The 26293-nt window shown below is 45.3% G+C and overlaps 2 protein-coding genes across 2 annotated transcripts in view; both read left to right on the forward strand.

The window, feature by feature from the left end:
• LOC124616473 overlaps positions 1-6486 on the forward strand; it is a 294931-nt gene extending 288445 nt beyond the window's left edge. The window contains exons 4-5 of the mRNA XM_047144782.1: positions 5400-5511; positions 6479-6486. Of these exons, the coding sequence (XP_047000738.1) occupies positions 5400-5511; positions 6479-6486 (120 nt within the window). The remainder of the gene's footprint in view (positions 1-5399; positions 5512-6478) is intronic.
• Positions 6487-7186: 700 nt separating this feature from the next.
• LOC124616474 (protein dead ringer) overlaps positions 7187-26293 on the forward strand; it is a 471664-nt gene continuing 452557 nt past the window's right edge. The window contains exons 1-2 of the mRNA XM_047144783.1: positions 7187-7204; positions 14857-15222. Of these exons, the coding sequence (XP_047000739.1) occupies positions 7187-7204; positions 14857-15222 (384 nt within the window). The remainder of the gene's footprint in view (positions 7205-14856; positions 15223-26293) is intronic.

Genomic DNA, 26293 nt, shown 5'->3' on the forward strand with positions numbered 1-26293 from the left:
TTAAAAAATTCGTAAAACGAAGTTACTCGGTGCAAGAACGAGACAAGACCATTTTTTTAAGGTTCAGTAAATATCATAATAAATCTTTCGCTTGGTTACGTAATACGCAGTTACGGTGTACTGGTGGCCTAAAGAAAGGTTAAGAAAAAGCAAGACCGATTAAATTGTTTCCAATTTATGTAGAGTATTTCGTATTTTATTCGAAATTACGCAAATCTGACGTACATAGTTATTACACCAATGCCTTCAGTATTCTCACGATACCCGATGGTTACTTGATAAAGTGGGTGAAACTGCGCGCCAACAATGTGAAGCTCCGTAATTAGCTCATTACCCACCTTTCTATTTGTGGAAAGTCTTAGTGCAAATGCTTAGGATCTTTTTTATCGTTGTACACTAATTTTAAGGAATACTAGAACGCCGTTAAAGAAGGTAATCATTACAACGCAATCCAAATAGCTGTTCGTTATGTTGGTAGGTATATGAATTGAAGAACACAGCAAAATACTCGAGGTGGTGGGTGGTATATGACGTTGTTTTAACATCTGCACCTTCTTCTGTAGAGGTAACTTTCACTGACATATAGGTATTGTGCCAAATTTCTCAAAGGAGTCTCTGTCAGACAATTGTGAAGTAAATTTTTGCTGTAGTTAGGAACGGTGATGGCGGTATTTGCTGCACGGTCTTTGGATGGAATGCGAGGGCGGTCACTTCAGACGATATCATCCAACCCCCAACAATGCCATAGAACTGCAGGCATTACCGGATATCGCCGCAGCCTTAGTGTTCCCTGCCCTGAGTCCGTGTACGCCGCTGCCATGTAACGCAGGCACTTGCTTTCACATTGCGACCTGTAAGAGATTCTAACGTCCAGTCGGATTCATTAGAGACGGAGCACAAACTACGATATGATCAGAATGAGGAAGGAAATCGGTGGTGTTCTTTTCCTTTCGAAACAGCTAGCCCAGCATTAGCCTCAATTATCAGGGAGAAGTTCGGAAAGCCTTCATTGGGATGACAGAAGGAAACGGGAAATGAAATTCTAATCTTCTCTAATGTGAGTCCAATGTCTTTCATAGACTTGTCCTTTGTCCAAGAAAGTGCGATTTTTCTCGTACAAGAAATTTTAGTACTTATGATGAATAACATCCACTGATTTATTTGAGAGCCGAAGCACTACCACGCTGTTTTGCATGCTGACAAGAGTCGTCTCATGCCATTTTTTTCCCCGTATGCGTATTTGACCATTCTGACATTCAGCAGCTGAAGGAAATTGTAGATTAGGAAGCATTAAACGTGAGCACACACATTACAGAGTTTCAATATTGTCCTGACGTAACAATATGCGCATTGTAATTTACAGCAGCGTGAATGAGGTGAGCCACTTGAGTATCGTGTACTTGGGGAGCTTGTACGATAGTTTTAATCGTGGCTGCGACAGAACTGACAATTATTTTTAGGGTTCTCATTTACGTAAGGATTAAGAAACATCATCTTTAGTTGGGTGGTGTTCTCTCCAGTGTCCGTGATTATATTATGCAAACGACGCCCAGGCCGTGATTAATCATTAATAAGAATAGGACAACTGTATCTGCATGACAATACCACACGTTTGTTTCCCCTTTATGCATATTTCATGAGGCCTTCTCGGTAGGTAAACTTAATATGCGATATAATTTATAATTGTGGAAGCACCAGGTATTACGTCAGAGTAATATAAATCCTTTTTATACATACCTCCGAGATTGGTGTGTGGTATTTGTTTAGAATATGCACTATTCCGCTGGATAAGATTACTTCTTAATGATCACAACTGTAGAGTGTGAAATAATTGTTCCTGGAGGAATGACTGATTCAGCAGCACTCATCTAACTGGCTTTCGTGTGTGGTACTTCAGTAACTAGTCTATAGCATCCTATAGAGGCTTGTCGTATCCGGTGTTGATACAGTTACAAGTGTTATGTGAATTCATGGAATCGCTCAGCTGCTGTGAAATGGGGTACATATCGTACGTACAACAGCTATATAAGTAATGCTTTTACTGGGAATGTTAGAACTTAGCGTCATTTGTCTCAGTGGGTATTGTGAATTATAAACGTAACTGTAGCAAGATGAGGCGTCAAATTGATAGCATTCTCTGCTACAGCATGCGACTCCAAGTTCGCTGTTGACTTCTAGTCACTAGATTCGTTGTCCCCCACCCGCCCCGGCCCCCCTTCCCCTTCCGAACTTTGAAATTTTTGTTCTCCAAAGTTTCCCTACACATGTAAAAGTCTGAACGGCTATTGTGAAAAGGTCAGTGCAGATTTCGTAACGTGTCCTTATCGAGTTTTCATTCCCTTTGTAATGTCGTCATCGCCGTCAACGAAACGTTAAACGTGATTTTTTTGGTGGCGAGGGGGGGGGGGGGGGGGAGGGGGGGGGGGAGGGGGAGAAGACATAATCTCTGCGTTTTACATAGGTCTGTAGTATGTACAGGCATGCGCTGCTATATTTGTCGCTTCCGTACGAAAAAAGTATTTATAAGCTGCCAGAGGTGCGGACAAGTATTCGTCCACCGTGTCGGGCAGAAAATACTCCGTTTTATCATCGCCGTACTTGCAGTGTTACGTATATTCACCGGCTGCTGTCCTTACAACAGTACTATAAGGAAACGCTTATTGCAAGTATTGTCTCGATTTCTTCGTAATTGTTCAATAATATTATTATTTCCTTTCGTCTTCTTCTTTCCGCTTTGTCTTCTTCTTTCCGCTTTGTCTTCTTCTTTCCGCTTTGTCTTCTTCTTTCCGCTTTGTCTTCTTCTTTCTGCTTCGTCTTCTTCTTTCCGCTTCGTCTTCTTCTTTCCGCTTCGTCTTCTTCTTTCCGCTTCGTCTTCTTCTTTCCGCTTCGTCTTCTTCTTTCCGCTTCTTCTTCTTTCCGCTTCTTCTTCTTTCCGCTTCGTCTTCTTCTTTCCGCTTCGTCTTCTTCTTTCCGCTTCGTCTTCTTCTTTCCGCTTCGTCTTCTTCTTTCCGCTTCGTCTTCTTCTTTCCGCTTCGTCTTCTTCTTTCCGCTTCGTCTTCTTCTTTCCGCTTCGTCTTCTTCTTTCCGCTGCGTCTTCTTCTTTCCGCTGCGTCTTCTTCTTTCCGCTGCGTCTTCTTCTTTCCGCTGCGTCTTCTTCTTTCCGCTGCGCCTTCTTCTTTCCGCTGCGCCTTCTTCTTTCCGCTGCGTCTCCTTCTTTCCGCCGCGTCTCCTTCTTTCCGCCGCGTCTCCTTCTTTCCGCCTCGTCTCCTTCTTTCCGCCTCGTCTCCTTCGTCCCTCTTCGTCTCCTTCGTCTCCTTCGTCCCTCTTCGTCTCCTTCGTCCCTCTTCGTCTCCTTCGTCCCTCTTCGTCTCCTTCGTCCCTCTTCGTCTCCTTCGCCCCTCTTCGTCTCCTTCGCCCCTCTTCGTCTCCTTCGCCCCTCTTCGTCTCCTTCGCCCCTCTTCGTCTCCTTCGCCCCTCTTCGTCTCCTTCGCCCCTCTTCGTCTCCTTCGCCCCTCTTCGTCTCCTTCGCCCCTCTTCGTCTCCTTCGCCCCTCTTCGTCTCCTTCGCCCCTCTTCGTCTCCTTCGCCCCTCTTCGTCTCCTTCGCCCCTCTTCGTCTCCTTCGCCCCTCTTCGTCTCCTTCGCCCCTCTTCGTCTCCTTCGCCCCTCTTCGTCTCCTTCGCCCCTCTTCGTCTCCTTCGCCCCTCTTCGTCTCCTTCGCCCCTCTTCGTCTCCTTCGCCCCTCTTCGTCTCCTTCGCCCCTCTTCGTCTCCTTCGCCCCTCTTCGTCTCCTTCGCCCCTCTTCGTCTCCTTCGCCCCTCTTCGTCTCCTTCGCCCCTCTTCGTCTCCTTCGCCCCTCTTCGTCTCCTTCGCCCCTCTTCGTCTCCTTCGCCCCTCTTCGTCTCCTTCGCCCCTCTTCGTCTCCTTCGCCCCTCTTCGTCTCCTTCGCCCCTCTTCGTCTCCTTCGTCCCTCTTCGTCTCCTTCGTCCCTCTTCGTCTCCTTCGTCCCTCTTCGTCTCCCTTCGTCCCTCTTCGTCTCCCTTCGTCCCTCTTCGTCTCCCTTCGTCCCTCTTCGTCTCCTTCGTCCCTCTTCGTCCCTCTTCGTCCCTCTTCGTCCCTCTTCGTCCCTCTTCGTCCCTCTTCGTCCCTCTTCGTCCCTCTTCGTCCCTCTTCGTCCCTCTTCGTCCCTCTTCGTCCCTCTTCGTCCCTCTTCGTCCCTCTTCGTCCCTCTTCGTCCCCTTCGTCTCCTTCGTCCCTCTTCGTCTCCTTCGTCCCTCTTCGTCTCCTTCGTCCCTCTTCGTCTCCTTCGTCTCCTTCGTCCCGCTTCGTCTCCTTCGTCCCTCTTCGTCTCCTTCGTCCCTCTTCGACTCCTTCGTCCCTCTTCGTCTCCTTCGTCCCTCTTCGTCTCCTTCGTCCCTCTTCGTTTCCTTCGTCTCCTTCGTCCCTCTTCGTCTCCTTCGTCCCTCTTCGTCTCCTTCGTCCCTCTTCGTCTCCTTCGTCCCTCTTCGTCTCCTTCGTCCCTCTTCGTCTCCTTCGTCCCTCTTCGTCTCCTTCGTCCCTCTTCGTCTCCTTCGTCCCTCTTCGTCTCCTTCGTCCCTCTTCGTCTCCTTCGTCCCTCTTCTTATTCCCTCTCCTCCTCCTCATTTTCCTCTCTTCCTCTTCTTCGTCTTCTTTTTCTTCATCTTCTCTCCTCCTTCTCTCTTCTTGCTGCTTCTTCTTTTTCTTCTTCTAGACCATTAAAGCACTTGAACACTGACATGTAGGCGATGAAAAGTATGAGTGTTCAGTCAGACAAAAAGTGACAAATGTTATCAGTTGGGTATGCCACTGTCATATATTTGTCGACAGCCAAACGTATTTCTCCACAGTTGAGACATGAAGCAGTATTCGTATATGCGGTCAAAAATTAGAATGGCAGAATTTTGTATGAGTTTTGAATCGGTAGACATTAGGTTATCACTATTTTTTCCATTAGGCTTCCATGTGTTAGACCTTAATTACACGTTACATTTCACCAGAGATCAGTAATAAATGAAGCCTGCCATCAGCAAAAATATGTATCCTGAAACTATATGTCTGTGCTAAAATGTCGCATAAGAAAAGGATGTGTAGCGTCAAAAATGTTCGCATACGTCAACTTTGAACTTGCTGCTCTAGTGGGCCTACTTCCAGACTTGGAAGAGGGGCTTTACGCTCAGTGATATGTTAATTAACCTTTCGTATTATTATTTATAGCGTTTTTGTATTACTTATTGAATATCATATTCAAACTGTAGCGTTACTGGAGAAGTGCACATCTTTGGCAGTCGATCAACATACTTGTTGTTATATCTTGTCCGTTTTCAGCACTTGTGGCTGAACGAGAATTCAAGTCGCTTACTAATGCTCCCTTCTATTGCAGTCAAACAACGACGAGGACGCGAGCGACCCGGAAGAGGAGGGCCCCCTGGGCTCGGCCGACCCGGGGGGAGCCATGCTGCACCTGAACAACGGCGCGGGCGGCGGGGGCGGCGGCGGCGCCGGCGGCCGGCCCTTCTCGGCGTCGCCGCACGACCCGGGCGCCGGCCCCAGCGGCTCCGTGGGGCCCGTGGCCTCCGTGGCCGGCACCGTGTGGGCGCGCGCGCTCGCCCTGCCCGACCGCCAGCCGGCGCTGCAGTCGGAAATAGCGCAGGTCAGCAGCCCGCCCGTCACCCAGTCTTTCGCACCTATCAGGCACTTCGTCGACCACTTCTGGGATGAGCGACCGCCTAGCACTCAGGTAGGACCGGGCTCTCATCGAGAGCCGATGCGTAATTTGGTCTTCTTTACTTATCAACGCGCAGGTTAGTCTGCAAAGTGATAGTCTCCAGTTTCACAGTCCCTCTCCCTGCACCTCGTCCACAAACTCTACATCATCACCCCCTATAACACCCGCCCCCCTATAACACCCGCACCCGATAATACCTGCCCATTCATTACACATGCGCCATCCCCTGTTACACATGCACCCCCCTGTTACACACACACACACACACACACACACACACACACACACACACACGCCATTACACGACCCCTGTTACATTCACACCCTGTTACACCGCCCCGGTTACACACACACACACACACACACACACACACACACACACACACACACACACACACACACACACCCTGTTACACACCACCCACCCCTATCCCCTATATTACACATGCACTGCCCCTGTTACCCCCCCTGTTACACATGTGCCCCCTGCTACACATGTGCCCCCTGTTACACATGTGCCCCCCTGTTACACACGTGCCCCCCACCAATTACTCCCCCACCCACCTGTTATACACCCACCCATAAGTTTCACACCCATCCCCTCCAGCTACACACCTGCACCAGTCCACTCAGTTACATACTTGCCTCCTAGTTACATGCCCGGGCCCCCAGCTTCAATCCGCCCCACCCCTGCCCAATTATATAATGGTCCCCGTTTATGTAATTGCCACCAGTTACATAACCACCTCCAGTCACCAAATTTTTTCATCCCTGCCCCGTTTTACATCCCTGCCCATTTTACATTTCGTACATCTACTCCATTTTCAGTAACAAGCTTCTCGCCCTCAATATACTCCCTGGTCTAACTCTACACATTTCTCAACACTCCAATTTTAGTTACTGTCCTTTTCTTTATCCTTGCTGCTCGTGTGGTTCCTTTGACACAGCTGTTGAGTCTCCACCCTCGTAGAACTGAATGAATATCTGTCTTGAGTCCGACGTCGAAAGTTCCCCACCAGTCATCTCTTCCCTTATTCTTCTTTCATCATCCCACTATCCACTCTGAATTCCCATGGTCCTCTGATGCTTCCCACAACCCTCACAGCATTTTTATGCCTTTCCTCCTTGTTCTCCTCTCTGCCCATCACCTACGTTATCTCCCTATTCCCTCACTACGTTAGTGTTGAGCACTTTTGTCGATGACATGCAGTCATTGTATCCTATATGACCACCGGTGTTCTCTCCTCTACTTGCTTTCCTCTCGTCTCCTCTTCTCTTGTCATACTCTTTCCTCATCTCAAAATACGCTCCACGCCATAGACACTAAAGAAACTGTGCAGTGGTCGACCAGTTAATCTATGGGCATATATCACTTACGTCGATCGCCACTATTTGTGGCGTAAATTTGCACATAGAGCTTATTTCCACCGTCCCAAGCCACTATGGCAACCAGAATTGTGGTGCAGCAACTAGCATCTATCACTGTTTTTTTGTTAGCTATGTGCAAATATCCGGCTACGAAAATTCAATTTACGTTCCTCGTGCAGAATCATCATGGCGCCATATAACTTACAACATCTGCAAATGTAAAATTGGTGTTCTTTCAGCAAGTCGCTTTCAGCAGACTAGTAAGAACAAATTACGTTAGTCGGCATGCCCTTATCAGCATTGTAGATGTCTCATCTTTTCAACTCTTTGTAAGCCTAAAAATGTTGCCTGTGTACGTTCAAGATCACGGAAATCTCCCACCACACTTGTAGCAGTAATGGGTCATTCAGTGCTCCCATAACCACCGTAAGACAGTCTTTAATCGTTTATCCTGCTGTTTCATCGTCACTGTATATGATTGTTAAGATGTTTACAGTTGAAGTACAGAGCTGGAGAATTCGTTAGGGCAATGAATATCTAAAGATGGTTGCATCTGATGAATAATGAATACAGCAAGTAGTACGCCACATGAGACTGTTTACCTGTACATTGCTTCATAATAGTCACTGTGTCCCTCTCGGGTGATGCTGCGTTTGATCACAAACTTTCCGTCATATAAAATAATTATCAAAATATTTTCCTTCTTAATTTGCAGAGGCTGTCAAAATTGTTGCTTTGAGGACCATACGCGAAATATCGGAGTGTTACCGCCAGGGAACATAGCTAAATGTGGAAAATTTGAGTGCAAAGGTCACAGTGGATTGTGTTGTCGAGCACCAAACGAGAAATTAGGAGCACCGAAAAATTACAGACAGTAAATTCTCACTTTGATATGGTGATTGACGATGTCATTATCTTTATAATTCGTACTGTTGTCTAAGAGCACAAAATATTATCAGGCTTGCAGTGTCATTTACAGCAATTCTGGCGGTTACACTCTTTAAACAATTCGCTTGTAAATTTATAGGTTCTATTCCGTAGCAGTACGTCTTGACACAAAAATGTGGAATACAGCTGTAAGAAGAACTGTTCATACAGTGATATCACACGGAGCGGACAAGTTCCTGTCCATAATGGAGCAAATTCAGTTAAAAATGGAGTTTGTCGCGTAACGTGGCAACTCCTCCTCATCGTTGCTCATTTACTGTGCTGGTACTGAAACATTAGCAGTTCCAATTTTTTATTTATCTTCAATTAGTCTGAAAATGCTCAATTTGAGAAGATTCAGAGATGCTTTGTTAACAGTTATAGCCTGCTTGATAAAACAACTTATAAGTAAGCAACGTATTTATATCAAAAACATGAAAGAAAATGAAGAGATAAATTGTATGCCAAGTGCTCCACTTTAGCCACAAATCGCTATCTGAAGCGTTCAACTTTTAATAGGTTGCTGGTAAGCATTTTGTCACAGACTGTAAAGAACCAATGGTATCCCTTAAACACTGTTAGTTCTTTTTGCTCCTCCTCCCAGAACCACTAAATCATTTCCTTCCGGTTCTCTAGGTCTTCTTATAAGACATTTCCTCGTTATCTCGTGACTCTTCTCACTGTTCATGGTTCCATTGTTGTAATTGAGCTGTAGTATATTGGCAGAAGCGTATTTATTTATCAGTTTTTCCTCCCCTCCCCCCCCCCCCCCCACCTATCTCAGTTCGTTAACCACTTAAGCTCCTGAAACCTCCTGATCAAATCACCCATGTCCATTCTGTCCACGCAGTCGCTAATTTTGTTCTAATTATATCTCACACTTTGTTCTAGTACGTCCCTTTGACCTTCACTACAATCTGTCGTATCCTGTTTCATTGTTCAGAAGCTATCTAGTGTTATCGCCTCCGCATATACCTCACTGTTGCCTGTAGTGTCTGGCTTTTTCCTTTTTTGACACAGTTCGCTTTCTTCTGTATTTTGCTTTTATTAATGTCTCTTTCTTCCTTTTGCAAATCCTGACTTTAGTCTTTTTTTCTCTTGGGTTCACAGCCGCTGAAAATCACTCAATGAAAATTAATCTCTAAATACTTTTTCATATTATTCTGAAGTGAACACCTCATTTCATTATTTAGCAATAATCTACTTTTGTCCCATTGAGCATTATCATTCTAAAGCACAAAAGTTATGAGAAGCAAGTCATCTTCCATACATTAGTTTGGGAGGGAAAAGTAAAATCTGATGGCGTCCATAAGTAGTTTCGCACAACCACCAATGTCCGTCGTCTCAGTCAACAGATGAGGTCGGCCTGTACGCTTTTGTGTTGTACTTGCCCATTCACAGTTCCACTTCACTATCACATCGGAAACAGTGGATTTATGGATGTTTAGGAGTGTGGAAATCCCGCGTAAAGACGCATGACACAAGTGAGACCCAATCACTTGACCACGTTCGATTTCCGTGAGTTCCGTGGAGCGCCCCATTCTGCTCTCTCACGATGTCTAATGCCTACTGAGGTCGCTGATATGGAGTACCTAGCAGTAGGTGGCAGCACGATGCACCTAATATGAGAAACATCTGTTTTTGGGGTGTCGGGATACTTTTGATCACGTAGTATGTGTAATAGGAAAGGCACGTTTCTCAGTGTTGGGTAGCTAAGTTCTTTGACATGCACCCCATTTGATTGTAGGGCGTGTAATTTCACTTCCATAGTTACGTTAAAGTATTTTGAGGTTGTTTATGTGCTGGCACAGAAATAAAACTCACGTAAGGGCTGCATTTTTTTCCATTTTGTTGATGGACTTCACATTCTGCGCGACCTCTAGTGTCCTTACCACCAACGTTTAGTTTCAGGGTTACCAACATATACAACACCCAAATACACGACACCAGTGGTAACGCCGATCAACTGTTACTTTATTAAGGGGAGGACATTCGCTGTGTTGTAATCAGAAAGATTATGGTGATCAGTTTAGCGTAAAATACTGCATTAAAGACTCTAGATGTAAATATTACATTGTTTACAGACTTAAAAACACAAAATATTAGGCATTGAGCATTGAGAGTAATTTTTGACAAAACTGTATTTACATATTTACTCTGCTTTACTCTACAGTTTCTTGTCGTTCTTAACAATTTCAAAAATTTCACCGACAAATGTAGCTACAAGTTACAGATCGCACATTTAACGTTGAATGAGCTCTTATCTACGCATAAAAACCACGGATATTTCATTTCGCATCTTTCTAGACAAACACACTGCTGTTTAAGTCGTCAGCGAGGTGAAGTTGTCATGCCATTGGCTCCTGTAGAGCGCACAGGTAAGAGGTCAATGTGTCCGGTGTGTGCGCACCGTGACGCGGGAGATCACTCTTCAAACTTAATTTATATCCAAACATTACATTTCGAGACATGGTTTCCTTATCAAAACTTTATGTACTAAGTCCTCTCCATAACGCCAAGGAGCACATATAATGAATTTTGAAATATCATGTACAAGTCTGACGTTGATGTAGCGTCCCGTATAGGACACACATGGGATAATTACAGACCTCAGCTGTAAACAGTGGTAAAGGAAAGTCAACGAGAAACACCCTTATTCCACCTAAAATGTAGATATAACGTGACTTATTCGTATAAAGGTGGTACTTTAACATTAAACGGAGAAATGGCAGTTCCATCTCTAATTTCAGATTCTCAATAATGGTAACTTTATCAGGATGTGTACTTATAAACACAGGTAAGTGGCAAAACGTGGTTGCCTCTTGTCGTAACTCGTGTGGTGTATGTGCCAGGAAAATGCGTTTTGGAGACGATTCGAACAAATCCGAGAGTGATACGGGTAACCACGACTCAGAAAAAGATTCTGAATAAGTGCCTGCATGCAAATATGCTTAAAAATGTGAATAATTATTTAAGCAAGCAAACATTTTTAAATTGTGTCTCTTACTATAATTTATGTGAAAGTGTGATAATAAAAACGTTATCCTTAGTATTGTTTATGTGCTGCAATAAGGCGACAACAAAATTAATTTTATATTGTACTGAATCATACATTAATTTTTATACTTTATTACTGAATAAATTGATAAGTATCATAAGCTGAAGCAATTCAGACCTTGGTCATGAAAGTAATGAGAGTACGAAAATCGTAATAGCACACTCTACAAAATAAGGAAAAAAAATGGGATAAAATCATAAAGATTTTATAACAGCTATCATGAAGTCGCAAAATTTAGTCCTCGAATACTTTCATGCTTTTAGTTTTTCTGATTTTATATTATATTTCATATTTGATGTACATTTATCTGTAATCTATTGGGCTCCTTTGTTTTTATCGCATCATTGGTTTTATTATATTTCTTAATCTCAGTTTCTTCCAATTTTCAAAAGTTTTGTACTTTCATCCTAGGCGCTATCACGTATATTAGTCAAGGTGCTATCCGATCACTTCTACTTATTATCTGCGGCCGCTTCTTCTTATAGTTCTACACCAAAGTGAGTTTAAGTTTTACTGACACTAACGATTTCTGTTGGTGTACCGCCCTACTAGCGAGGGCAATATGGTTTTTCTCTTCACTCGAGTTTTAATATGGCCATGTGTTAGATCGTTTAGATTCCTAATATCCAGGTCATTCGACGCACTTGTGGCTCTACGCTGCGCTTCACCAGGCGGTTCTGACTAGTTTAACGTAATTCCAGTTACTTCATTTGTCTGTGCTCCTTCCTCCCCTTTTCGCCTCCCTTCATACATTTATCCCCGGTTATTATCCTTTTTAAGTTTATGCAGTTAGTTTTGTTGCACCGTATTTTGTTCGACGTTCCTTACGCTGATGTCTCACTGGCGATGATATCGGTGGGTTTCGCCGGCGACCAACATCGGCCGAAGGCTTCTGACCTTTTCAAACCAGTTCGTCACTTTTTATGGGGTCACAATATAACCGATGTCACCACCCGAACGTTCAGAATTTGGATGACAATCGGTGAAATTCAGATTGGATTGTTTTTAAAAAAAATGGTTCAAATGGCTCTGAGCACTATGGGACTTAACATCTATGGTCATCAGTCCCCTAGAACTTAGAACTACTTAAACCTAACGAACCTAAGGACAGCACACAACACCGTCATCACGAGGCAGATTGTTTTCTTCCGTCATATTGGCAGACACGACATGAAACGCGGACTGAGAAACTGGTACGCTTTGTCGAAGGAGAAGTTTGTGGCAATCTGAGGATGAAAAATATATGTATTTCGGAAACTACCGTGTTTATTGGAGACCACAAGTACGCAGATGCTTTAGGCGTAAATTATAATCTCAAAAAATAATTTGTTAAAGTGCGAATGATGGTGTAGCTTATAAAGTTACTATGTCGTAGCGATCCTTATTGGGTGGCGGGTGTTAAGTGGACTATAGCTGTTTACAAATTATTATTGCTGCTTACTGGCGTTTTTATGCCGGTAGGGTGGTGATTATGTTAAATGAAGTTGTTTGCCAATGTGGTATATATGTTTACAATTTTCAGTGCTTTGGGTGATCAGAGTGTCTTTTTGTAAATTTTGTCTGGCTTTTCACATAGTATGCTGAATGGCAGTCGTAGAAGGTTAGTAAACGTATGTCTTCACAACTTCAAGGTCATTACGAAATATCTCACACGTTTCTCCCTTCATCTAAAATATTCGTAAAACTTGCCTGGTATTTCCAATAACTCGGGTAGAGTGTTCGGTACTCTGCACGTTCTATTCTGGACAGATATACACTATGTGATCAAAAGTATCCGGACAGCTGGCTGAAAATGACTTAAAAGTTCGTGGCGCCCTGCATCCATTATGCACCCTTAGCCTTGATGACAGCTTCCACTCTCGCAGGCATACATTCCATCAGGTGCTGGAAGGTTTCTTGGGGAACGCCAGCCCATTCTTCACGGAGTGCTGTATTGAGGAGAGGTATCGATGTCGGTCGGTGAGGTCTGGCACGAAGCCCATGTTCCAAAAAATCCCAAAGGTGTTCTATAGGATTCAGGTCAAGACTCTGTGCAGGCCAATCCATTACAGGGATGTTATTATGGTGTAACCACTCCGCCACAGGCTCGATTGTGTTAAAAGATACAGTCGCCATCCCCGAATTGCTCTTCAACAGTGGGGAAGCAAGAAGGTGCTTAAAACATCAATGTACGCTGTGCTGTGACAGTGCCACGCAAAACAGAAAAGGGGTGCAAGCCTCCTCCATGAAAAACCCTACCACACCATAACACCACCGCCTCCGCATTTTACTGTTGGCACTACACGCTAGCGGATGACATTCACCGGGCATTCGCCATAATCACGCGCTGCAATCGTATCGCCACATTTTGTACCGTGATAAGTCGCTCCACACAACGTTTTTCCACTGTTCAGTCGTCCAATGTTTAACCTTGTTTACGCTCCTTATACCAAGCGAGGCGTCGTTTGGCATTTACCGGTGTGTTGTGTGGCTTATGAGTAGCCGCTCGACCACGAAATCCAAGTTTTCTCAACTCCTGCGTAACTGTCATAGTACTTGCAGTGGATCCTGATGCAGTATGGAATTCGTGTGTGATGGTCTGAATAGATATCTGCCTATTACACATTACGACCCTCTTCAACTGTCGCCGGTCTCTATCAGCCAACGGGTGAGGTCGGCCTGCACGCTTTCGTGCTGTACGCATCCCTCCACGTTTTCACTTCACTTCGTCACATCGGAAACAGTGGACTCAGGGATGTTTAAAGAGTGTGGAAATCTCGCGTACAGACATATGACACAATTGACAACCAATCACCTGACCACGTTCGATGGCCATGAGTTCTGCACAGCGCCCCATTCTTCTCTCTTACAATGACTAATGACTACTGAGGTCGCTGATATGGAGTACCTGGCAGTAGGTGGCAGTACAATGCACCTAATATGAAAAACTTAAGTTTTTCGGGGTCTTCGAATACTTTTGATTACATAGTGTAGCTCATTTACGGGCATTCGGTGTTTTTTTAATAGCAAAAGTCGTGTTGTAGCACTTGTCTTCAAGCACAGAGGAGTTCTATCCATCCTACCCTGGGAAGTTAAAACGTAAACTACTTATACACAAAATAGATTCTACCCTATCCTGTCCTATCCTAAGCTAACTTCCTTGACTCCACCAAAAACTGACGAAGGGGATCGGATCCGTTGTGACCAAGCTGTCAGCGTATGTTATTGGGCGACTTCTGACGACGGCGTTTCACGACCGTTGTCGATGTCACTGTGAACGCAGCCTAAGATGATTTGTTACCATCGTTCTGACTGTTTGCCCTACAGCCGATGATGTGTAATGCTTTGATAGTCTTTGGCGAGTGTTAATTTGTTCTTTACATTTTGAAAAACATTTTTAAAAGTTTAGCATAGCTTAGAACCACGCCCCTTAACTTGCAATTTTGTGGAATTACATCCTCACTATCGCTCTCCTTCTAGAAAATCTGATGAAACCTTAATCAGGCGAAAATCGTAATTTGTAATAACAAAATCACTTTACAACTATCACTGTCTCTTTCTATAGTTAATATTGTTTGTCGCCGTCCAGGAGTATAAAAATAAAAAGAAATTATACTAAGAAACGCCGCCGAAGGACTGCTTGTCTTCGTCAGGATCTCCGTCGCAAGTCTTCATCCTGTGCTGCCTGGTCCTTTGTTTTTGAGATAGGATAAGCAGAACGCGCTGAATGTAGCAGCTTGCGCCGTACTCTTGGCGTAACGCAGGCTGTCGCTTTAGCAGGAGCGCAATCCAACGCCGACGCCGCCCCCACCTCCCCCGGCGCCGGTGTCGGGGTCCGGGTCGGGGCCTGCCCCACAGGCGGTGCAGCCGTACCTGCCGCTGTCGTTCTTCCCGCCGCCCGCTAACTTCATACCACCCATCTCGGCGCCCGCTCCCACCGCCGCCCCCGCGTGCGTCTCCTCGTCGGTGGCCACCTCCTCGTCCTTCCAGAACGCCGTGGCGCCTTCCGCCGCCCCCGCCAACGCCGCAGGCGGCGCTCCTGCCACCAACAACAGTCACAACAACCCCTCGTCTGCCTCTTCGCATTCGTCAGAGTCGTCGACGAGTTCCCAGCAGACGTGGAGCTTCGAGGAGCAGTTCAAACAGGTAGGTGTCGCTTTCTTCAGTACAATGGCTGTGAAACAATGATTGTTCTGGTATTCTCTGACCTATACTGCAATATTTAGGAACCTAGACTTCTTTATTTTTTGTATTTTTTAAATCTTGTGCTTCAAAGGGAGGCAAGTGACCTTACCTTCATCCACACAAAATATGTGCTGCTTTGATTCTATGTGACCGTTGTTTGCTGGACAGAGAGTGGAAATTGGAACTTTTTCTTTCGCGAACAGTGCACTACCAATTACACTATACGAGCAAACCTCGCGAAATGATTAAAGTCTCGTCAGGCGTGCCCCACGTAGAGAAAGGGCGGAAACAACCTACACGCACTGGAGAATGCTAACTCCCCGCTGTGACCATTTCACAGATGTGCTGTCAGGCTAATGCTGGAACTAGAAATCACCTTCCACACGTTCCGGTTCGGGGAACCCTCCACGCTCGCACTACCATGGAGACCACCATACAAGATCTACTGCCACCTCTGCATTGGTTAGTTATTTACATCGAGGCTATCACAGGATATAAGTGTGCGATGTTGTCTGTACCTCAAACGTACGGACAAGATCGCAGACTCGCACCTCTCTGCCCACTGCAAGCCTACTGGGACATTTGCGTGAAAGCAGCAAATATTGTTCAATTGTCAGGAACAGGGAAAGGAAAGTACTGAAAAAGGGGGGTTGTAAGTATGTCATTGTAAGAGGCCTATTCATTTTATCTAAGGTCTGATCGGTCGCGAACTGGAAAACGCAGTGAAAATAAAGAATTTTATTTGCAACATTTATTTACACCTTCTAGCTCCTATTTAATGGCATTTGTCGTAAAGCAGCACCAACTTTTTGATACCCTCCTCACGGAAGACACCCGCCCGTGCTTTCCGCCGGGTTTCCTCTCTAGTCTGCAACTAGTTGTCTATGCTTTCAAAAGCTGTCCTCGTAGCCAGCGCTTCATGTGAGCAAAGAGATGAAGATCAGAGGAAACAAAATCCGGCTTACATGACGCGTGATGAAACACTTCCCATCGAAAACGCTGCAGGCCCGTCTTTGTTGCAGTTGTAGCTTGCTGCCGAATACTGTCATGAGGAACGGCAATATCTGATGACGATATTCCCTTTCACTTGTTCTGAATTGCCCTTCGTAAACTATTTTCTGGAATCACCTGATCCAGTCACCGAAAAAAATCATCGGTTGACACTAGCTTCCATTCCTGTCCGGCTGCATCATGAATGTCTGTACGTCCTGCTTCAAAGTTCCTTAACCTTTGCGGCACTTTGTGGCCACTCATGACAGTTGTATTAAGTGGACTGCGTGTAAATCAGGCTGATCCCATCATCATAGAGAAATCTAATGACAGACGCACAATACACTTTTCGGGAAAAGTCTGTTATTCCAGGTTTCTGCACGGCTCACTGTGCGCTCAGAACTGAGAAGTGCGACGTAGCGCGGTCGACGGGCGTACAAGAGACACTGCGCAACACATCTGCACAAAGTTGCATCGCTATGCACTGTGGTTTTAATTCCGCGACCGATCGAACCTTGGCAAAAAAAGATTAGCCCACATACAATGTGGATGAAATCGGACGAAATCAGAAGTAAGTTGACGCTTGGAATTGTTTCAAACGAAATTGCTAATGTGTTACACACAAAAACTGTAGAGCGGTCAATGAACTTGTAGGGTCCATATTGACGAAACGCAACACTTGCTAGTAGCGCTGGCGCGATGAAAGTCAGGTTGCGCTGAAAATTTTGCCACATTTATAGCGCTGAAACATCAGTTAACACACAATAATAATGTTCCTACTGTGTTTTCTTAATATAAATCTTGTTGAATCAAGTCCCAGTGCAATGACCCTGGGTCAGTTTCAAATAGTAGAAATTGCAGCAAATATATAAACAAATCTACTGTATGTACCTTCCTTGGATGCAATTTTATAGATTGTGAAATATCAGATGGAAGTGACTACGAAATCATACCAAATAAATATGTACTACTCTCCACTGTTTTACACAAATCTCTGGTCGTAACCAGTGGGAATAGTACATGGCAGATGACGAGTGATTAAAAGGATTAATCAGTTGTCTTGAAGAGTTGCGCCACCGCTTTAAAACAGAAGATGTCAACCGTGCACAAAAGAAACGTTAAAAAGCGTCACAGTTGCAGCTTACATCTACCAACGGAAGCAACGTAGATGTACAGCACCTAGTTGTCAACAAAGCAGTGTCTTGTGGAGTGAAGCATGTGATACTTTATTATCTGATACTGTTCAATCGTTGCCCATTGCATGTAATGTTAGCTTGAATACACCTTGGTGTTTATCGACATGATTCCCAGTACCCTCCCCCTCCTGTCTCTTGTCTGTCTGTCCGTTTGTGAGTGTGTGAAGTAACTTTTTCTAAGAGGCCGCTTTACCTAACAAACGATTGTTAACAGAATTCCTTCGAAGTTGATCACTGTTGCCACCTGGTATTATGCCTAAAATGAATATATAAAGTCCTATGATGTGGATAATGTTTCAGAAGGAATTGTTAGTTTCAAAGATGTTTTTTTCAGAAAAACTACAGGACACACTCAATACATTTGGAGTACATCCATATCACACTCTATTAAATGCCGGTAACCTGACGACTATAGTTTACATATACATTACATACATACATATATATATATATATATATATATATATATATATATATATATATATATATAAAAATGGTTGCTTGTCTTTCTTAGTTTCATATTTTGTAAGCGAATTAAATAGAAAAGTTGTAGTGCCTTTGATGTAAAATATAGCTAGCTGTTGGTTTCATTTGCGACTCTCTGATTCAAGAAGATGCCGGTATATTTCTTCAGATCTTCGGCACTTTGCACCATTGCTATGAAGTATGTCGTCATTGCCATCAAAATCTGAAAAAAAATATTGTATTACTACAAAGTTTGCGAATTAGAAAACCTATGAAGGCTACTTAGACGCTTATATTTACAAATATCTTTTGTGGACTAGTCACTCCAATTTTCTGAATAGTGACAGATATCAGGGTAATGGGAGGCCATCTTGTAAGAACCAACAGCCGCACAATAATTTACCTGTCAAACAATTCGATGCTTAGCACGTTTAAAATACAATATCCATAAACTAGTGTCCACTTACTGCATCATTTACCTAAAGTTCTGTATCTGTAGTAGTAAGGGTGGATCATGTTATATTGTATTGAAAATGTGCTGAACCCGAACCACATCCAGTATTTCAATGTAGCTATTGGTGCTAATAATTTGGTACTTAAAAATAAAATGTATGTCTCCAGCTAGACATGACACAAAAACCTTTTTATTTTTGTTCCGGTTTTTCAGAATTTTTTGGTTTACGAATACGTGCTTACTAACTACGTGCTGTCCCACGCTTATTAAACCACAGTGCATTTACTTCACAAATAATCGTTCACACATTTTGTTTATCGTCATCAGTCAGGTTCAAAAAATGGTTCAAAAAATGGTTCCAATGGCTCTTAGCACTATGGGACTTAACATCTGAGGTCATCAGTCCCCTAGAACTTAGAACTAATTAAACCTAACTAACCTAAGGACATCACACACATCCATGCCCGAGGCAGCACATCAGTAAGGCATGTGCTGATCATTATAAAGGTGTTAAAAGTTTATCCACCTGAACTACTTCTATTCTCACAGCGTTTGCACCGTTTCAAATTACGAAGAATGTAGTCGGTACGGTCGTTGATTTATTTGTAGTTGCTGGATGTGGAATAATGAGCGTTGTCAATCTACGATGGATAATTTTTACACTGGCACTTCTACTGTTTAAACAATCCACATAACAAAAATTCATCCTATCCTGATTCAGATTATTTAGTAAAATAGAATGGCCACTATGAATCACCGAACACTGAACATTTTGAGTCTGTGCTGAGAAATATGTTGAAAAGAAAGCACAAATTCACCGCTTCTCTGTTATTACATCTATATACACTGATGAGCCAAAACATTATGACCATCTGCTTAATGGCTTGTTTTTCCGTCTTTGGAACGAGATACACCACGGATTCTGCGTATTAGGGATCCCACAATTTGTTGGTAGGTTTGAGAAGGTATGTGGCATTAGATGTATACGCACAGGTCATGTACTTCCCATAAATAACGGGCCGTTGATTTGCGTACGTGGTAATGACGTCCAGATCGGTTCCATAGGATTTACTGCAGGCGAATCTGGTCGCCGAAATATCAACATGAGTTCACTATAACGCTCCTCAAGCCACTGTAGCACCTTTGTGACCCAGAGACACGGACAGTTAATCTGCTGAAAGATGACATCGCTTTCGGGGAAGACGTCAAGTATAAAGGGATGCAGTTGGTCCGCAGCTGTCAGCGTGTCTTCGATTACTACCACAGTTAGTAATGCAAGCGCAGGAGAATATCCCCCATGGCACAATACTGCTCCCGCCAGCCTGCGCCCGTGGCGCGCTGCGCGTTTCGAGCCGCCTTACACCTCGATGACGGCGTTTGTGGAGACGGTCATCGACCTAGTGTAGCAAAAATGTGATTGAGCTGAAAAACTGACACGTTTGCGTTGGTCGACGGTCGAATCCGAATAGTGCTGTGCCCTCTACAGTCACAACTGTCAATGTCGTTGGGTCAACATGTGAACACGTAGCGGCTCAACAATGTACGATGAACTGTGTGCTCCGAAACACTTATGCGTGCACCAGACTCCTACTTTGCTTAGAAGACGAGCCTCCGAACCCCACGTTCTGTTAAGAGTCGTGCACGTCCAGCCATTCAGCGTCTAGTGGTAGTTTCATTGTCATCCTACCTCTTTCCATAGATACGACAGTAGCACATGAACATACGACCAGCTTCGCCGTTTTAGAGATACTCATTCACATGCTCTGCGTAATAATAATCTGCCGTTTGTCAAAGTCTCTTGTCTCAATGAATTTCCCCATTTGCGGCACATATCTTCGCTAGGGTGATCCGTCGTCCGCTCACATTCTTTTATTACCACGTCATGTGCCCGCAAAGCCGCCAGGCGGCATCCAACGTTGCGGAGAGCACTGGTCATAATGCCTTGGCTTATCACTGTAGAGTTTACATATTCCGATGCCAGGTTATGACAACGGATTCGTATAAGAAGTCTAACCATACGTGCGATCACTTATGTATTTATATAACGGAACTGCTATGCTACGAAAAATCTTACTGAAATTCAGAAAAGACAGGAGGCTATTCATCACCAATTTAGCATGGGGTTGCGTGGTAGGAACGACAATTCACATGTGTCTATTGACTCATTCTTTTATTTCATTTGGTATGTTTTCCGCTGACTTTCGTCCTCCAACTTTCACAAGCAGAAATATTTGTGCCTACATGTTAATACTGTACAAATTAAGTTCAAAAGTGGACTGAATGGACTGATATCTATGTGGAATCTTGTGTTGAAAAACGATTGCGTACTCAAGAGAAAATACAAGCTGAAGTAGGTTAACGTATTAGCGACAGGCTAACGTAAACATTATTGAAATGTCATAGAGACAACTGTGCAGATATCCGGGTAAATGTAACATCAATGCTAAGTTCTGTCCCAACAATGTTCTCTTTGTTCAGATACCCTTTATGAACTATGACAAACTGCACTATGTGGCCTACAGAAATTATTTTAAAATCGAATAGAGGTATTTTGGTCTTTTTGTCTTTTATGATATTTATTGAACTTCTCGGGCGCAACTGCGTAAGCTGTGTGAGGGAGGCATAGCCTCTGTGCCAGCTCCTACTGAACAATCCGTTTCTGTCGTAGATTTCTTGGGGCAGTCTTCTGCTAATTTACTCTACTGTGCCAGCAGTAGGCATAAAGAAAATAAAAAATAATTCCGTAAGATGGTTCAAAAAGGAGCTTTCTACAAGGTCGAACTTACCGACACAAGCATGCCTCGGTTGACGACGCAGAAGCCAGATGCAGACACGTGGACCGGACTGGCGCTTAGCTGTGCCATGAACATCACCACCTGTAACACAACGAGTTCATTTTGTGCATCGAGTACTATAAAAACGTACTAAGCATGATGAGATGAGAAAGTAAAACTGGAGACACTTTTTTGCTGTGCTTAACTTGTTTCTTGCAATTAACTACATCTTCAGACTGCTACGCTCACGTCTGTTTTGCAGTGCATTCTGTTAAATGAATAAAGAAATTCTGCTAATTGTAAGTAAAATATCGCACTACTGGTGAAGCAAACAGGACGTCAGAAGCCCAGTAGCAACGACAAAGAAAGCATCCCTCCGTGAAAAGCATTTTATTGTTGTCTCAAACCGAGGCTTTAGCTTGAAAGACATTTCTGAAAATATACGTCGGACACACAGTATTACATGGTAATGAATCGTGGCCTATGGGAAAACCAGAGAGAAGCTTTCGTCATATGTTGTAGTAGGATGTTGAAGATTTGGTGGACCGATAAGACAAGAAATGTGGGTGTTCTTTTGAGAATCGACTGCGAAAGGGATCTGTGGATGATAGAATCTGTGTTACGACTTCAAGGAACCGAAAAGTATTAAAAAGTGTCGTGAAATATATACAACAAAGGCTTAAGGACGTTGAATGTATATGGTTCTCCGAGATAGAGAGATTGGTATGGAAGATGAAGTCCTGGCTAGTCGCATCAGTCCAGTAAGAAGACAGATGACCAAATGGGTAGTGTCAGTGGTTTGTCGACTGTCGCTACACTCTTCGAAAAATATTATTCACCTTAGCATCACTTTCGCCAGTAAATTATTTAAATTCTACAGTAAAACAGTTCCAGGTACGTGGCCGCATCATCAGGTTGTTTTACTGTACAGACAAACGTTTTTGCCGCTGTTGCAAATGACCATCAGAGTGGTGTATTTACTAACATTTGCCAAAGTTTCTATCGGCTTGAAACGAGATGCCGAAACTATGGTTACGTGACAACATGAGGGTGTGGTCTCAGTATTCAGAAATGTTTTATTGAAGATGGCAAAGGCCACAGAAGCATACGCTCGTGTAGTGATTTCAGTCGACAAGAAGCCTCGTCTACACGTAAAATCTTACCTATTGGCAAGTAAGGGCAGATACTGGTACATGCGACTTAAATGCATTCGAGATCTGGACTATTTAGTCGGTCTCTGATTGCACGAACTTTCAAGAAGACTTAAAGTAGTTCCCAAAGCAGTTTTCCGCGCGCCTCCTGTGTCATCCTGTGCCTACGACTTTGACGTCAGAATGAAGGAGCCTTTGATTAGCGCACCGTTATCTCGGCCATTAACGCCTGCTTTCGAAATCCTAGCCAACAGTTCTTCAAATTTAGCTCATGAACAAGAATAGTTCCTGTTCCAGTCCTACAAAGTAAACATCCATGACGATACAAAGTAATTGGAATACTTTTGGTTGACGAAATGAAAGGCACAGAATATGGATGGAGTCAAACAACGTACAGAGGAAATAATATACGGTATTGATACTTCAGGCTCGAGTATATTGAAGAAGGTCATAGAAGAACTAAATAAATCTCGTAAAAGAGAGTTTTGGATCAAAACTAGTGTGTTTGGATCAAGACAAGACAGTACACGAAACTGAGAGGATACATATCTTGTTTTCACCCAAAATAGAGATTAAGTACGTAGCTCAATTGTGGTTTGCCACCTCATTAAGGAAATGGGCGCACATGTTTAAAAGTGTAGTGTACTGACATTTTTGCGTGAAAAGCTATAGATGTGGAGGAAGAATAAGTCACTGCATAGAGGAGACTACCCATACCGGTAGCTGAACCCAATTCCCCCGTGTGGCAGTGAGATACACTTCTGGAAATGGAAAAAAGAACACATTGACACCGGTGTGTCAGACCCACCATACTTGCTCCGGACACTGCGAGAGGGCTGTACAAGCAATGATCACACGCACGGCACAGCGAACACACCAGGAACCGCGGTGTTGGCCGTCGAATGGCGCTAGCTGCGCAGCGTTTGTGCACCGCCGCCGTCAGTGTCAGCCAGTTTGCCGTGGCATACGGAGCTCCATCGCAGTCTTTAACACTGGTAGCATGCCGCGACAGCGTGGACGTGAACCGTATGTGCAGTTGACGGACTTTGAGCGAGGGCGTATAGTGGGCATGCGGGAGGCCGGGTGGACGTACCGCCGAATTGCTCAACACGTGGGGCGTGTGGTCTCCACAGTACATCGATGTTGTCGCCAGTGGTCGGCGGAAAGTGCACGTGCCCGTCGACCTGGGACCGGACCGCAGCGACGCACGGATGCACGCCAAGACCGTAGGATCCTACGCAGTGCCGTAGGGGACCGCACCGCCACTTCCCAGCAAATTAGGGACACTGTTGCTCCTGGGGTATCGGCGAGGACCATTCGCAACCGTCTCCATGAAGCTGGGCTACGGTCCCGCACACCGTTAGGCCGTCTTCCGCTCACGCCCCAACATCGTGCAGCCCGCCTCCAGTGGTGTCGCGACAGGGGTGAATGGAGGGACGAATGGAGACGTGTCGTCTTCAGCGATGAGAGTCGCTTCTGCCTTGGTGCCAATGATGGTCGTATGCGTGTTTGGCGCCGTGCAGGTGAGCGCCACAATCAGGACTGCATACGACCGAGGCACACAGGGCCAACACCCGGCATCATGGTGTGGGGAGCGATCTCCTACACTGGCCGTTCACCACTGGTGATCGTCGAGGGGACACTGAATAGTGCACGGTACATCCAAACCGTCATCGAACCCATCGTTCTACCATTCCTAGACCGGCAAGGGAACTTGCTGTTCCAACAGGACAATGCACGTCCGCATGTATCCCGTGCCACCCAACGTGCTCTAGAAGGTGTAAGTCAACTACCCTGGCCAGCAAGATCTCCGGATCTGTCCCCCATTGAGCATGTTTGGGACTGGATGAAGCGTCATCTCACGCGGTCTGCACGTCCAGCACGAACGCTGGTCCAACTGAGGCGCCAGGTGGAAATGGCATGGCAAGCCGTTCCACAGGACTACATCCAGCATCTCTACGATCGTCTCCATGGGAGAATAGCAGCCTGCATTGCTGCGAAAGGTGGATATACACTGTACTAGTGCCGACATTGTGCATGCTCTGTTGCCTGTGTCTATGTGCCTGTGGTTCTGTCAGTGTGATCATGTGATGTATCTGACCCCAGGAATGTTTCAATAAAGTTTCCCCTTCCTGGGACAATGAATTCACGGTGTTCTTATTTCAATTTCCAGGAGTGTATTTTGGCCGCACTGTTTCGCCGGCCGCAGTGGCCGAGCGGTTAAAGGCGCTACAGTCTCGAACCGCACGACCGCTACGGTCGCAGGTTCGAATCCTGCCTCGGGCATGGATGTGTGTGATGTCCTTAGGTTAGTTCGGTTTAATTAGTTCTAAGTTCTAGGGGACTTTATGACCACAGCAGTTAAGTCCCATAGTGCTCAGAGCCATTTGAGCCGCACTGTTTCGAAGGTTATCAAATCAAATACACTCCTGGAAATTGAAATAAGAACACCGTGAATTCATTGTCCCAGGAAGGGGAAACTTTATTGACACATTCCTGGGGTCAGATACATCACATGATCACACTGACAGAACCACAGGCACATAGACACAGGCAACAGAGCAAGCACAATGTCGGCACTAGTACAGTGTATATCCACCTTTCGCAGCAATGCAGGCTGCTATTCTCCCATGGAGACGATCGTAGAGATGCTGGATGTAGTCCTGTGGAACGGCTTGCCATGCCATTTCCACCTGGCGCCTCAGTTGGACCAGCGTTCTTGCTGGACGTGCAGACCGCGTGAGACGACGCTTCATCCAGTCCCAAACATGCTCAATGGGGGACAGATCCGGAGATCTTGCTGGCCAGGGTAGTTGACTTACACCTTCTAGAGCACGTTGGGTGGCACGGGATACATGCGGACGTGCATTGTCCTGTTGGAACAGCAAGTTCCCTTGCCGGTCTAGGAATGGTAGAACGATGGGTTCGATGACGGTTTGGATGTACCGTGCACTATTCAGTGTCCCCTCGACGATCACCAGTGGTGTACGGCCAGTGTAGGAGATCGCTCCCCACACCATGATGCCAGGTGTTGGCCCTGTGTGCCTCGGTCGTATGCAGTCCTGATTGTGGCGCTCACCTGCACGGCGCCAAACACGCATACGACCATCATTGGCACCAAGGCAGAAGCGACTCACATCGCTGAAGACGACACGTCTCCATTCGTCCCTCCATTCACGCCTGTCGCGACACCACTGGAGGCGGGCTGCACGATGTTGGGGCGTGAGCGGAAGACGGCCTAACGGTGTGCGGGACCGTAGCCCAGCTTCATGGAGACGGTTGCGAATGGTCCTCGCCGATACCCCAGGAGCAACAGTGTCCCTAATTTGCTGGGAAGTGGCGGTGCGGTCCCCTACGGCACTGCGTAGGATCCTACGGTCTTGGCGTGCATCCGTGCGTCGCTGCGGTCCGGTCCCAGGTCGACGGGCACGTGCACCTTCCGCCGACCACTGGCGACAACATCGATGCACTGTGGAGACCTCACGCCCCACGTGTTGAGCAATTCGGCGGTACGTCCACCCGGCCTCCCGCATGCCCACTATACGCCCTCGCTCAAAGTCCGTCAACTGCATATACGGTTCACGTCCACGCTGTCGCGGCATGCTACCAGTGTTAAAGACTGCGATGGAGCTCCGTATGCCACGGCAAACTGGCTGACACTGACGGCGGCGGTGCACAAATGCTGCGCAGCTAGCGCCATTCGACGGCCAACACCGCGGTTCCTGGTGTGTCCGCTGTGCCGTGCGTGTGATCATTGCTTGTACAGCCCTCTCGCAGTGTCCGGAGCAAGTATGGTGGGTCTGACACACCGGTGTCAATGTGTTCTTTTTTCCATTTCCAGGAGTGTATAAAATAAGTGACTTAATTAAATTCCCCACAGTCCTGAAATTTCATGGGATTATGGTGGCGGCTGGTGGAGATGCGCAGCAACGCAAATGTGTAGAACACGACAACGTAGACAACAGCATCAGTCCCGTGTTTATTCAACGGCATGTTTTTCGT

Source organism: Schistocerca americana, chromosome 5 (genome assembly GCF_021461395.2).
Source record: "Schistocerca americana isolate TAMUIC-IGC-003095 chromosome 5, iqSchAmer2.1, whole genome shotgun sequence".
Taxonomy (NCBI): domain Eukaryota; kingdom Metazoa; phylum Arthropoda; class Insecta; order Orthoptera; family Acrididae; genus Schistocerca; species Schistocerca americana.